The sequence below is a fragment of the Rhyacophila brunnea genome, unplaced genomic scaffold (genome assembly GCF_057557595.1).
Source record: "Rhyacophila brunnea isolate RB1 unplaced genomic scaffold, BYU_Rbru_1.0 scaffold_22, whole genome shotgun sequence".
Taxonomy (NCBI): Eukaryota; Metazoa; Arthropoda; class Insecta; order Trichoptera; family Rhyacophilidae; genus Rhyacophila; species Rhyacophila brunnea.
Genome location: NW_028232882.1, coordinates 8,633,674 through 8,649,620, shown reverse-complemented (window position 1 = coordinate 8,649,620; position 15,947 = coordinate 8,633,674). Strand labels below are relative to the sequence as shown.

Genomic DNA, 15,947 nt, shown 5'->3' with positions numbered 1-15,947 from the left:
AAGTTGTGTACCGCTGATTTCACAGTCGTGAAAATTAAATCAAGGGGGGACTACGCATCCTTCAAGGTAGGTATCCCTTCTGATGTCACGGACACTGTTTTGAGGGCGGATAACTGGCCACGCCACTCATTCATAAAAGAATGGGTGTCGAGAGTGGAAACTCCACGGTTGCCGGTTAGCTGACTTCGGAACAATCACCGTTCAGATAAACTGTTATTTTACTATCAGAATGTTCGCGGCTTGAAGACAAAATCTGTGGAATTTTTGAACGGCGTATTAGCTGACGACTATGACGTCATAGCGTTAACTGAAACGTGGTTTAATGACAGTGTTTTCAGTCGTGAATATTTTGGTGGTGATTAAGCTGTCTTTAGAAGGGATCGAGACTCCGGAACAGGCCTCAGGCAGGGAGGAGGCTGCCTCCCGGGAGTTAGAAATATGGAAGGGTTGCAGGCCGAACGTTTTCGTATTTTGGAGACTTCTAACGAGGATCTTTGGGTTAAACTAACCTGTAACGGAGAAACTGTCTACGTTTGTGTCGTGTATTTTCCTCCAGCAAGTGAAGTGGAGGCGTATGTTGAAAAAATGTTATCTAGTATCGTCGTATTTGGGGATAAGAGGGTTATTGTGATAGGAGATTTTAACCTAAACTCAGCGCGCAGCGGTGAAAGGGTCAAGAGTGAACTGGAATTTCTGTGTGCTGTTTTTGGATTTTCCCAGTACAATGATATTCTTAACTCTAAAGGTGGACTTCTGGATAGGATTTTCAGTAACGCTATTTTATCAATTTCGCGATGTACATTACCTTTGATACGAGAGGATGTGTACCACCCTACATTGGTTTTTTTACACGTATTTCATGCGATTCGCCCGCTGCGAACAGAAATTCCCTCACACGAAGCTAATTGGTGTGGGGGATGGAAGTTTGATGGTGGAAATTTCAAGCTGCTTTACTCTTTAATGAGTGAAGTAGATTGGAGTGAGTTGCGTGAGATTTTTGATGTGAATGAGTCAGCATGACTATGAAATGTTTGGCCTTTATCGTATGAGAGTGAGACAAGCTGTTCGGCTGGCCTATCGAACATATATGGAATCGGTAAAGGATTGCATTCGCGAAAATCCTAAATCGTTTTGGGATTATATAAAATCATTAAGGTGACGCATCAGTGAAACGCCAAATAATTTTCAACTGTAGGCGCGACGAAATTTTGGACTCGCTGCCATTCAGTGAGAGAATGTCGAGTCAGAAACACGTCACTTTGCTGCGTGATGGCGACGGGTCAATTAATTCTAAAATCGTGTAAAGTTGACTAAAAACGTTACCCATTTACTTTAAAAAGAAAACATGTCAATGAATATATTATTATTGTTACTAATAGAACAATAAACAGAACATAAAATGGACGTATGTTGGATTTATATGACAAATAATATTTCGTTTGACAGGCGTCATTTGCACCCGCGACCCGCAATCCGCGCATCGCCTAGCAACGATCTTTTTAGACCGTGCCTCAACTAATGCATGGCCTTAAGAAAGGATGGTGGATTTGCAAATTCGATGACTTGGAAGGGCGAATAGGTGACTGGACATAGAATGGCAGAAGCATTTGCTGGTCATTTCAGGTCCGTCTACGCAAGTAGTACTCCGAATCTGGATGTCGCCCCAACGTCAAGAAAACGATCGTGCGGTGCCCAATCCGTTGACATCTTCCCAATTGATGAAGGTGACGTGTTAGATTTATTAAAAAACTTAAGAATACTCGCTCTCTGGGACCGGATAACGTCCCTACATTTTTTTTAAAGGGGTGTGTTGATTTTGTCAAAGGCCCACTTGCATATATATATAATCTCACAATGGAGACAGGTATCTTTCCGGAAATATGGAAGATGTCGAAGGTGACTCCAATTTATAAGAGTGGTATAGAGTCGTCAGTAGAAAACTACAGGCCGGTAGCTGTTCTCTCTGCACCAGCAAAAGTTCTGGAGATGATCATGCCCAGCATGATTTCTCCAAAAATTGAGTCATTTATAATGAATGAACAGCATGGATTTAGAGCAGGCCGATCAACGGAAACCAACCTGATGGTATTCACTGATTATGTGTCGTCAGTACTAGATAGAGGCAGCCAGGTTGACTGTTCTTACAATGATTTCTCGAAGGCATTTGACAGAGTCGATCACGATATTCTAATGGAAAAACTCCAACTTATTAGATTGTCGGATCGATTGTTGAAGCTATTCGGGAGTTATTTTAGGAACCGTCAATAATACGTTTCGTACGGCCTTTATCAGTCACAGACCTTTTACACATTCTCTGGTATCCCCCAGGGCTCAAACTTAGGGCCGTTGCTGTTCACGATTTTCATAAATGACATAGCATTGGTAATTAAAAATGCTATGTTTTTGTTGTTTGCTGACGACTTGAAACTCTTCATGGTCAACCTTGGACGATTGTCGTCAACTCCAACTTGATATAGATAATATATTAGATTCGGGCAGGCGTAACAAACTGGACTTCAATATTGATAAATGCAATGTTTTATTACTAAAGCCTCACGAGTATTGTTTTTCCAGTACTCGATGCATGGCAGAGTTCTCTCGCGAATATCATCTGTAAGAGATCTTGGAATTACGTTTGACGGTAAACTGATGTTTATATGTCATATAAATACCATTTGTAAAAAGGCGCTAAGGATGTTGGGCTTTGTCTTGCGTACTTCCCGGGTCTTTTCGGATGTTACGGTACTAAAAATTCTCTATAACTCCTTAGTTAGAAGCAGACTTGAGAGTGGGTCTGTCGTTTGGGCCCCGCATCAGTTGAAGTACGGCCTTATGGTGGAGAGAGTCCAAAAGAAATTTTTATGACTCCTTTACTTTCGGCTGTATGGATATTATCCGTGGCTCTATCCGACTGATTTTCTCTTAGGGATGCTTACATACTGTAGCTTAAAATTTAGAAGGGATCTTTATTTAGCTACATATTTTTTCAGACTTATACGCGGCGTAAATGTGAACTCTGCCATTCTTGGTGGTTTTGGCTTGTGTGTCTCTGATAATTACCTTAGGAATCGAGGGCATCCGTTGCTTGTTCTCCCACGGTGTAGAACTAACCTGCCATTAGTAATGCCAATTGGGAGGGCAATAACCATGTTTAATGAAATCGCTTCGGATATTGATATATTCCACTTACGTGAGGGTGAATTTAGGTGGACGTTGTTTTTTAAATTCTTAAAATAGGGTCTGCTTAACTCATCCGGTGTACTTCCTTGTACCTATATACTTAATATTTTTGTATTTACACATTTATACTGTAGAATAACTTAATACTGATCTATCTCTTGTGTTATGTACATAAAACTGTTTTAATAATATTTCTTTGTTTCTAAATGTCATGTTGTGAACGTCTTAAACTTATAATTTGTAATGTCCACAATATGTAAAATAAATAAATTGAAATTGAAAAATTGAAATAAATAATAGTATAATAGCGCCGCAGGAAATTTGATGAGGTAGTCAATTAATATACATCTTGGTCAAAGCTTTCCGGCAGATCAATAAACATACATTTAATAATAAACAGTACCTATATTAATTAATCATTTAATGTTGTAACTATACGTTTTGACAGAAATTAAATGAACAGTGCGTAGTAGGCGTTGACGGTACAAAAATAGGTACTCCATTGTTTAAAAATAGGTCTTCACGTTGTAGCTTTTGCAAATTATCACGTTGGAAATCACCGACATTGAGGGTTGTATTTTCAAAGTGAACTTATTCCACTTCAACAAATTTTTGGCAAATGCCAAAAAACTGTACGGTGTTGATGTTACATATTATGTTTTTGGTATTGGAATAAGTTACTTTTGTAACTAACACCGATTTTAAAGTTGAATTTTCTACTGGATTAAATGCTACATATTAGGTTCTTCTATACAAAAAATACTTGTTCAATATGTCATCCTTTAATTGCTGGCATTCATAACTCATTTTCGTTGGTAGTAAGTAGTGGAATAAGTTCACTTTGAAAATACATAACTTCCACTATCCTTTGATATTGTTTTATATTATTGTCATTAGTAATGAACAGGTTTTCAATCACTGTGCTAATTAATCGCCCAACATTCTGTCTTGTTTAATTTATAATTGAGCTATAGGTTGCATTGGTTTCTGGCAACACCTGTGCTGTGTCTGATAATTTTTGTTATGGCGACACGTCGTATTAAATTAAGTGACTCGTGGTAATTTATTTCCGGCTGGACGTGTTGGATCAGGTGATCTTAGAAAGGAAGGTAATTATTCATATAGAAATTTTATTATAAAAATACGGCTTAAATAAAATTTTAATTGTAACCAATTTCGCATATCGGTCTCCGCTGAGTGAATGTTATTTCTTTGGTCCAAACAAACATTAAAAAATAACAGTCCAAGTAATCCTCTCTATAAGTAGGTATATATTATATATACTTTTCTCTTCTCTATAAACTTAATGTGTTATGAATTACATGGTCACATAAGCACGTAAAGACGACGCCTGCACATATTATGTAGCGACAAGCGATCGCGTGAAAATGCGTCTTTACTCTAACATACGCAGTAGCGGCTCGACGACTTCCTAGGTGGTGGTGTTTAGCCATTAATTATTAAATATACATACCTACCTACTTTCTCATATTATACATTATGTACCAAACTACTTATAATAATATGATTATCTGAATCGTTACTTAATCACATCTGAAAAGCTTGCTTTAAAATAATAACTTAATTAACAATAATAATTATTATAGACTTATCATTATCAGTTTTGAACAACGACATACAGCGAACGTTTTTACTCACCTATGGGTTATTTGATTCGCTTCCTAGTATGCCTATACTAACGCTAATACATTCACATCCTTTGTAGAACGAGATTTGTACCGCGGTGACGGGATGGGACTGAGTGACTAAACATCTCTATAAAATTGCGACGGATTTAGATGGATAAAATAAATTAAATAATTCATTTAATCATGTAATTAAGTAAGTATATTATGACAATGATAAAAATATCGGGCATGTATTTTGTATATGCTAACGATGTGGGGATGTCCTTACGAACCCTTAAGGTAGAGCCACCCCTGAACATACTTACGCCCGTTTTTGATTTACTGTTTCCACGGAAAAATACACGTATTCCCTCACTGCGCATCTATTCTATACACAAGACTGCTATCGGGGGTAGTTTTTTTTTTTTTTTTTTTTTTAATATTTTTGTATCGAAGTAGTAGCACTTATTGTAACAATTACAATAAGTGCTATGTTTTAACGGCACCTCTCTTGGCTGTGCTAAATTTTAGAGAGAGTTAGACAGTTTAGACGGCTAACTTGCTGTAACAATTATAATACTTCAATACAAACATAATATGATAAACTGCCCTCTTTAACCGCCGATAGCGGCCGATAGTAGTATTGTGTATAGAATAGATGCGCTGATATAGCTGACGCTGGCACCGGGTTCGTTTTTACGTTCGGGTTTCTTCATATTTTCTGCTATTACTACGGTACGATTTTTTTTTAGGAGGAACTTTATTTATACACATAAAAAACAACGTATGATTTTTTTTAATGGCGGGATTCAAACCAGCGTCCATGGGTTCTGTGACCAGTATTCTTCCACAACTCCATACATACATTCTACAATAATCAGTAATCACAATTGTTTTCAGTGACGTCCCGTTGGGGTAGGCAGATTGAGCATCGCTTGGGGGCAGCAGTTACCCAAAGGGCGGCAAATCGAGGAGAATCATTAGGTGTATATAGAAATAGCTACCTACCTAATCTTAGTAATAACGGAAATATCTTTCTATTAAAAAATTTAGCTCACTGGCTGGAAACAAAATGTATTTATTAGGTAGGTGCCTACTATAAAAGTTTTAACAGGACTTTTTGTCGGGTTCGCGATGTCTAGTTTACTTCCGTTGTCCTTGGACATCATGTTCTCGGTGAACAGCAATGACACGTGCATAATCTAATTTAAAAGTTATCCAAATATATTTGCCAGTCACTCGCGAGTTTTGGAAGTTGTCAGGTGTATTTTTAACTGTACCTATCTGAAACCGTGGACTCGCAATATTGTCCATTGAAGTACATATGGCATTTAAGTGGTATACTTACATCTTGCTAGTAATGTATCCATACAACACATTTCTTAGATATTGGAGTCACGAAAGGATGATAAAAAGTACTGTGTAAAAAAATGTGGCGGCATTTTGACACTGCTCAGGGGCGGCATTTTGTCTAGGGACGTCACTGATTGTTTTTACATATATACCCACTTACATACGACCGTGTGGAGGGAATCGTGTGCAACGCTTTCATTTTGGTACAGTGGCCAACAAAATACTGATATTAAATGATTTTCTTCATTTTGCGTTTCTTTGATTCGTCGACTGTCTTATTGGCACTGTCACTGCAACCCTTGACTCCGGTTGTCGTAATGTCAAGGATTAAGACCGTTGCTCTTCTGACTGACATCGTCTGCTGCGTAGGCAGGACTTCGGAGTCTAACGGATGGCCACTGCACCTGGCCGACTAGCTGGAAAGGTCATTGAATGCATCTCGGTGCGCTCCGGGCGGCGGGGGTTTGTCCCACCGGGCTAAATATAGTCCGTTTCTTGGATTCGCAATTCGCCGCACGATAATGTCGCGAAACGGCAAACTTGTGATTTCCCGCGTTGACATTTTCAGATTTTCAGACATTCAGAAAGATTGTCAACGTAAACATTACGTGTTCTTTTTTTGGTTGCCATAATTATTTATTGTTTCCCTATTATTTACCTCTTTACCTATATTTCTTTTTGTGATTGATATTGTTTATGGTATTGTTTTCTTATCTATGATGAGTGACGGGTTTATAGAGAGAAATTTGATTGATATATCGTTTGTATGTGTAATTTTTTTATCTCACTGCTTTTCTTTTACTTCGGTGCTCTTGAGTTTTGTTCTAAGTGTTACCAGTTGATACCTACAAACGAAATAATAGTTTTTTTTACATAGACGTCGCAATTGTCAGTTGATTACATTGATTTTCTATCGTTTTTCTTACCCACCGTAGTTGACTAATAATGAATGCGCCCATACAAACAGAATGCGCATCTGATAAATCTTATAAAAAATCAAAGTTTGTCGGACTTTTCGGGAGTACCTACCGCCCCCTTTAGAGCATTAATCTTTTGTTGAAAATTTATTTTGCATACAAAATATTTAAAATGCGATATACACATCCAAAATGTAGGCATCACTACTTAAAATATATATTAAATGACATAATGTATTGTTGAAAATCAGTAGGTACCTACTGTCGAACAAGAACTTCTTGTCTACGTGTTAAAACTGAGAACTAACAATCCCCTCCACTACAGCTAATTGCACTTCCGTTTTAAAATCAGTAACGCCCCCAAATTATTCATTTCATTTGACACTCCCGTGGTGTACGGATTTGTCAATTTACGTAATTTGCATTAAGCAATTTAGCTTTTAATAATAAACATATGTCTAAAGCAATCAGAAATGATTTTCAAATTATTATTAGTAAACTTTTGGTTGATTGTGAAAAAGAAGAAGAGTCCCATCTAAAAAACTAGCCCATACAATATTTAAACAAGTCCCTAGTACGCGTTGCCGCCATGACAGGTACGTCAAAATGCAGTGTTGCAAAACGCGACTACGGCGACTTCCTGTTATCGCCAAGATCTTGCTTTCGGACAGTAAACTGTTTTGTTTGCTCAATTTAAATTTATAAAATGACACTTACTAGAGCTGAAAACCATTTGTAATTTTTATCAACAAACATAGCATGATTTTTTATGACTCAAAACATATTATGTGATTTATACAGGTGAAGGTGAGAGGTCTCGATTTGTATTCTTAACGCCTTTCGAGCATCCTAATGCCCCTTGTCTTGAGGCGTTTAGCACCCCTCCACCAACTTCAGGAATCACTAAACTAAATTAATACCTAGGTCCCAGATCCTTCGACAATATACCCTTCACTACTGAGTAATTAATTATTGTTTGAAAGATATTTTTAAACAGTTATCTGCTTATCTTATCAATTGGCATTCGTATTACCTTCCCCACAATTTTCAAAAAATATGTCGTTTTAAGATTTTCGTCTCTATTATAATAATATTATGAACGCCAAGTTTTCGAGACGCCTCGTGTATTTCAGTCAACCGGTCAGTAAAGCGTATTATCATTTAATTTACCCACCTATTTACCATTACACATTTACTTCTGTGAATTTGGCTTCTGTTGCATATTATTAGAATCTCTTCCGCGTTCGCGAATTCCTCGTAAAGCACTTTACAACTTTGTGTCCCTAGCTAGAGTGTGTTCGGGCTCCAGTCCGTTCCAATTCTGTCTGTTTCGCCGACCCCCACGTCGTAAACACCTGACATAAAACTGCGATGACAAGTCCAACATATTTACATTTCTGGTTGCATAACAACCGACACTTATTTAAGGAATCGTACAGCGATGCCAAATTAACAATACAAAGCGAAGAGCTCTTCGTGTGTGCAATTTTGGAGAAGAACAGATTACTTAATATTTTGGCCATTGACAATATTTCCGGGATGTGAACAACGGTGATGTTTGATCGGTTGACAAAATTTAAAACCTAGTAAGACACTTGTTCTTACTATCACTCATATACAATCGCGATTGGAGATAACCAAAATTGATTCCTGACCACTACACCAGTCAGTTTTTGACAGGCCATGGTGGATTCGCTGCCAAGCTCTGCGAGCTTGGACTTATTATCCGGCCAACATGTCAATGTGGCTGACAACTACAGGACGCAAACCATATCCTCTGGGAATTTCCAAGAATGTGCTCATCCAAGAGGAAAGAGATGCTTAAGTCGGACCAACTAGCAGTTGGGCCCATCGGGCCCGTCCGACCTGGTCGCCACAAAGGTCAATAATTTTGTTTGTCCGTCTTGTTGTAGCTTTGTTTTTTGTATCTAATGCCGAGTCCACACTGGCAACATGTCGCCGGCAACCTCGTTAAATCTTACGATAAGTATGATAATTATCGTAAAATTTAACGAAGTTGCCGGCGACATGTTGCCAGTGTGGACCCGGCATTATATATCATTAAATTCATTTATTTCTCTCCGTATTTAAGTCTCCGTGCTTTCTCTCCCATGGCACTTTTTATTAAATTACGTCTTTCAGTAAACTCAGTCAAAGCTCACTTGAGACATTCCCAGACGTAAAAAAACTGCTGATTCTTCACATCCAAACGTAGGGCCTCGTGATACGCTCAATTAAGACCGATTGTTGTGCGGGGCGGGTTGGTTTGGAGGGGTCTATGTTTGTGTTGATCCACTATAAAAATTGAAGTGATATAAGATGCCAACTAGTTCTGGTCAAAACTCAGCGGCAATCCGATATTTTTAGTTTTCCGATTTTCCTAATGGTTGGTTGCATCTTAGAATATGTTTTAAAATAAAATTTTAGTTTTCTAGCTCGTTTAGAAGTGAGAAATATAAACTCTGTCATCTTGAAAATACCAAGACTTGGGAATCTGCTCCTGAGGCATTCACATGCGTAAAAAACTGCTGATGCTTCACATTGAAACGTAGGGCGTTGACGATTTCACTTAAAAATTGAAAAATTTTAAAATATCAAATATTTATATAAGTATATTTCGTTTATAAAGTAAGTTTAATTTATAAATAGATTCCACAAAAATGAACGTTTTATTTTTCCCATGGCTGTTTTGTCATGTTCTGTTTTGTCAGGTCCTGTTTTGTCACTGTTCTGTTTTGTCATGCTCTGTTTTGTTACGTTCTGTTTTGTCCGGTTACCATCTAGCTTCCCGGCAACGGAGTTGAGTCCCATGTTATTACAACATAATGTAGGGAGACAACAATTTCAATATTAAATGTTAATTTTTTCCTGAAAGGTCATACTGTCCAACAAGATCTTCTTGGCTACGTGTTAAAACTGTGAACTAATAAGCTCCTCCCATTTTCGATTATAGCGCCGGTTAGCGACGAGTTATCCACGTGTTAAAACTGTGAACTAAACAAAATCCTCCTATTCATCGACGGCAGCGACTTTCTGCTTGTGCCTAAATCTTCTTGTTGGACAGTAGTTCTATTTATTGCTGTTCTGTTTTATCACTGTTCTATTTGTTCATTGAACCAATATATACAGATACAAGAAGAAGAAGAGAAGACAGCCAATATAAGAAATAAAATACAGTCCAGTTATGAGTGGTAAAATTTGGACAAAAAAACATAATTTAAAAGAGTCAAGAGAACAAAACAGCTCCACTCGATCATTATGATGATCCATAGTTCTGAAGAGTCGAGCCACCGGACAATAGTACCCTACATTTGTTGTATGTGTTTGAATGGGCAGAAGTATAAAGCTGTGAGGGCGAATATTGTCTCTAGATATGTTAAATTGTAATGCTTTCCCTTTAATATCGCAGTAAAATCATATTACATTACGACTGAATGTAAATGCTTTTTACATCTTCAGGGCATAATTCCTATAAGCCTACGGTGCGATCGTTAACCGGACAAAAGAGAACATGACAAAACAGAACAGCCAGGGGAAAAATGAAACATTAATTTTGTGGAATTTATTTAGGTTAGGTTAGGTTTTTTTTAATATAAATAACCATACCCTTGTTTTTTCGTACAAGGTGGTAGGTTGTATCTAGGTGGTATCTTGAACATATTATATTGATGAGATATCCTAAGCTTGCCGGCAAAGTCCCGTTTATTTGAGGCTTTCTAGCGATTAGGAATGCAGAAATTAGGTATATAATTTGATTTATTATGGCGTATTAAAAATCTATCAACATAATAGAGATAGGACAATTTCAATATTGAATTTATATTTTTCCTGAAAGATCATAGTTATATTTATCGTGGTTCTGTTTTGTCACTGTTCTGTTTTGTTTTGTCATGGAACCGGTGCGACCAACCCGTTAGCCATGCCCGATGTGGAGGCGTTCGCTGCTACCCCTACGGGACGCGGAAAGCTCAACGAAAGCGACGTGGAATTTTGACGAAAACGCATTCAAGCCCTGTTACTGGCGAGTAAATAAAACGAGTAATATAAATTTCAGTGGACGCTGAAATGCATGCCTTGGGACCCGGCCAACTGGTGATTCTCGACGAGCTTTTCGCTTTGAACACCTCCGGAGCGCGAGAAGTTCGCGGACGAAAGCGAACTTTCAACAAATCACTCGTGATCGTTTTATTATTATGTTTTGAAAATAAAATGTTTACCGTTTTTCTAATTTTATTCACTACACTACATCTATTTTTATATATGAATACAAACCGTGTTGTGACATCTTTATTTGTCAATATAATTGAACCGTATTATGCAATTAAATTCTAGTTTCGCAAAAGACGATTTTCGTCCTCTCACCAAAGTCCTGAAATTATACCCCGTTTACACGTGCATGGATTTACTGTTAGTAAAAAATGTATGTGTAAACATGTATTGTCCTGCAGTTGGCAAGATTGCATGCATGAATCAAAAAAAAATGGAAGCTTCTGAATTTTCATGCGACAGTAGGATTATTTCGATCTGCACATGCGCAGTAGAGCGACGGTGGCGAACCTGCCGGCAAAAACACGAACTACGAAAGAATTTGAGGTTGACCGATTTTCACTACCTGTCAAATAATACGAAATAGCACAATTAAATGACAACATCGCGTCTCGCTTATACTTGAAGAATGAGATTGGAGAGACAGTCAGCACTTTAACGTGGAAACATTTATTGTCACAATAGTTTAAAATAAGCACTATTGCCGCCAGTAAATCCATGCACGTTTACAGGCGCTATTAGTTAAAAAAAATGCTGATTTATGTACAGCGTGTATATTACCTTACATTATTTTGTCTTGAATTATCTGTAACGCATGATAAAAAACAAATGATACTTTCAGAATTGTTTGACATGTGCTTACAGTGCGGTCATAGCATATCGAGTGATTAGTGTATCGAGAAATTAGTGTGTTATACATGAGATTTAAGGTTAATTATAATAGGTATAAATGACGCCCACGATGGCCGAACGGCTTAAGCGTCGGTGTGTAGTGTCGTGGGTTGTTTTTCAATTTGTGTTTGAGTCAGAGTATGGACCTATTAGGATGAGCAAGTGGCTAACATCCATTTCTCATAAAAACAAAATTCTGTTAGTACAAACCTCCACTCTGTGGAGGCCCACATGATCTTCTTAGAATCGGACATGGTTTTTAACTAACTGAAATCGGTGAGGGGGTCTTCATACATTATTCTTAATCTAATAGATTCCTCATGAACGATTTCTAGATAGAAATGAAACATTTGTGTCGTATGTCTACTTTTCGAGATAAGATATATATATTATAGTATGTAACTATTAGTGCGCGTCGTCGTCATGCGCGTGTAGTGAAAGGAGGTAAGGGCTCTGTTGGGGGAAATCCCCACAATAATTGAGCAAAATGTATTAACCCAAAAAAATTCATGAAGTAACATATTATTATTATCGGTGGCTGGTTTTGAATGATTTGAAGAAATCCTTCTTATGATCTAAACTAAACATGTAAACGTATGAAAGTCACGGCTTGTTTTTTTTCCATATAATAATGGCACTGTTATAGAAGGCTTCATCTAGAAGAAGTTCAACAACTTTGATTTCACCCTATTTTTTTTCAATATGTTTTAATCGATATAAATCATTGGTTATTTTTCTATTCAATTTCAGTTTGTTGAAGAAAAGAAAACGACATTCCCAAATTGCTACGTCGTTCTACATATTCTTACTAAAAGCGAACAGCATTTCAAATTTTTTGTCCATATTCCCGAAATTACTTTCTATGTAACTTAACCGCCTGCATTGAGCCGCAAACAAATTTGTCGAAATCTTCTGTTTATACTACTAGCATATTTCTGTTTTCTGATCATTGGCCTATTACATAACGAATATAATCAATGAATTTGATAATAACATTTCCCATAGCGTTATTATGAACAATGAAACATAAAATGTGTTGATGCAAACGCCGGTCAAAGTATGCCGAGAAGGGGTCTCTTTAGCTGACAGCGAACGTTGCTCATAGCAAACAATGGTTTACTGTACCAGTGGGTCTATTCTATGCTATTTATCAACCGCTAAAGTGATAAAGTGATAAATAGTATCAAACTTAGCGTTGGTTTGTATCAAAGTATTAGCACTTATTGTAATAATTACAATAAGTTGTTTTTTATTGTTGCATTTCAATAAGTGCTGTATTTTAACAAGGATCAAGATAGGTGCTATTAAAATATAGCACTTATTGCAACAATAAAAACCAACTTATTGTAATTGTTACAAACGAAAGTCTCAAACTCCAAAGAAACTATGAGAAGGTATTTATCTACTACATGTAAATTGTCGCAAATGCCAAAAAATGTATTCTTAATTTAAAAAAATGCAACTGTGTTCTTGAAAATTCCGTTCGATTTAACGAAGGGTAAAACAGGAAACTGTGAAATTGGTAATGATCCAGAAACGTTATAGCAATGTGGAATCGGCCCGAACTATTCTGGTATTCATATAGAAAGAAAGATGGACCCACTATTTTCCATTTTCATGAAAATGCCGCTGCCAACCGCCATCTGTGCGAAAATCGCTAAACTACAAACATGCCGAAGAATGTTCTTCAATGTACCAGAGAAAGATTTACGACAAAATTTTTATCGTACGTATCGTAGTTAATTATAGCCAAATTAGAGGCGGCCATTCATCAGAAGTGGCAAATTTGAATAACCATTGAAGAGGATTTCCCGCTTTCTCCGTTTCCGTGGTCTATATCCGGCCATAGACACGGCGGAGTGCATTCGCTTCTTGTCTCTGGCATGCGAGCCGAGAGGAACTCCGAGCCAATAAAATTGACGGTGAGTGTTTTGAGACTTTCCGTTCTAAATCTGGACCGGGCTATTCTGGTCCATTCCACAGGCCGGCAATACAATCACAGAAAGAAAAGCGCTCTCAGTTACAGCCGGTCGCTGGAAGCTTGGGATAGATCCGCCACCATTTTGTGGAAACCCGTGTTCGATTTTCGAATAAGCCGCGAATATCATTATACAGCATCTGCTGCATTTTAACCGAATCACATTCGTACTCGCGCGCTGTGGTTATCTATTTATCTCGTGAGGACATCCGCGTCATAGCAACAGAAACTGCCTTCAAGGAAACCGAAGTAATTATTTTTGACTTTTGGAATGCGATGTGACCGCGAGGTTATATTTTTCTGGAATGTTCCCCCCTGTTCGTTTCGGCGTTCGCTTAATTAAATCATCATTTCGATGACAGTTTGATTTGATCTGTCTTTTTTTTTAAATACATAGGCAACACAACCTTCAATTTATTCGAAATTTTTAAACTTTAAAAAAAATATTACACTAAAATACCACGAGGTTTTGCGACACATTATCATAATAATAATTCATACTTGAACCAATATCAAATTTTAAAAACTATGAAAAGCTTTTTCTTATTTAGGTATAGCGTCATTCTATAATAGAAACGAATTTATTTTATTAAGGTAGGAAGGTAATACTTTTTTTATTCTCAAATTGGCGGTTGGATAATATAATTCGGCGAAAAAATATATTATGCAGTGATATCGACCGTTTTCCGTTTGACGTATCGCTTTATTGCGTGAGGGTTAAAAATTGGTTTACTTTTGAATATGAAATGGTTTTTTTTTTTAATAATAATTTCATTCGAAGTATGAAATTTGCGCGCGTCAAGCACACGCCATTTTATTTTAAGATGTGAGATTATTATAGTGTTGTTATTAATTTATGGTTGTTGTTTTTTCTTTTACTGTTTAAGGCGGCTGCCTACCATTAAATGTTTTCTATTGCGTTGTTACCGTCCCTTTTTAATTGTGGAGGTTTTAATAATTTAAAATACATTTTCTATTTTTGACGTTATTTCTTATCTATCATTATTTTTCTAGTTTAATGTTTCAAATTGTTTTCCACTCGTTTCGTGAGCTAATCGATTATTTTCCGCTATTCTGTCACACCTAATTATAGCTAAATAAACATTTCGGTATTAAAGTTCTAAAAATAATATATTATTTACTTTCCTCTTTTAATACGTTCGGTGTTGCAAGTATGCTTACAGAAAAAAAAACTTTTTTTAAACGTCAATAATTTAAGTTTCTAAAAAATACGAATTAAGTATAGCAGATCACACACAAATTTGACGATGTTGCGAGTTAGATTTTTACTAAATTACATCCAGGTAAAATCTTTACTATGTTGTAACAATACTAATAGATGAGAATGATTGAAATAATGACTTACCTTTTTAAGATTAATAAGTGCGCCTACCATAGACCTCTTGCTAGAAAGCTCTCATCTTTCCCCATGAGTTGCGGGTTCGAATCGCAAAATTCACATATCCCATTAGTTCAATACGGAAATAGCACCACAAAAAACTTTTTTCTGAGATCATAGGGGTTCCTTATGATTAAATATAACATCTGCTTTATCAGCTGAGAATTTTCTATTGATTTGGACACAGGCGGTCCTGATCGTTATTGAATTATATTATGGAATACGTAAGTGTTATGTACTTACCAATTGTGTTTTATTTTAATGAATACAATGTTTTTCCTCCAAGAATTATTGGCAGTTAGCACCGTGGAAATAAAAAAATAGCATCGTTGTCTTTTTTAATAATTGTGTCTAATTGGGTCAAATACGTATCTCCAAGGGGTTAACTGTTAAGCGAATGACTTACATCCAATCATCTCAAGAAGGTCTACTAAAATACCTCCTTCCATACCGAGTGAAAAGGTATGATTGGAATCGCTAAATACCTATCTAGTTAGGGGTAGATACTCAAATTAAAACAATATATCGATTTATTTTAATTTGTGTTTTTTAGC

General features: G+C 36.8%; 1 protein-coding gene across 10 annotated transcripts in view; it reads left to right on the top strand.

Moving 5' to 3' along the window:
* LOC147070011 (uncharacterized) overlaps positions 1–15,947 on the top strand; it is a 70,740-nt gene that overhangs the window by 27,903 nt on the left and 26,890 nt on the right. The window contains exon 1 of one of the 10 annotated variants that reach the window (XM_085949366.1): positions 13,788–13,938. The exons of the other annotated variants lie outside the window; for them this stretch is intronic. Within the exon in view, the coding sequence (XP_085805492.1) occupies positions 13,900–13,938 (39 nt within the window). The 5' untranslated portion in view covers positions 13,788–13,899. Of the gene's footprint in view, positions 1–13,787; positions 13,939–15,947 lie in introns of those variants that run through there. 10 annotated transcript variants of the gene reach the window in all.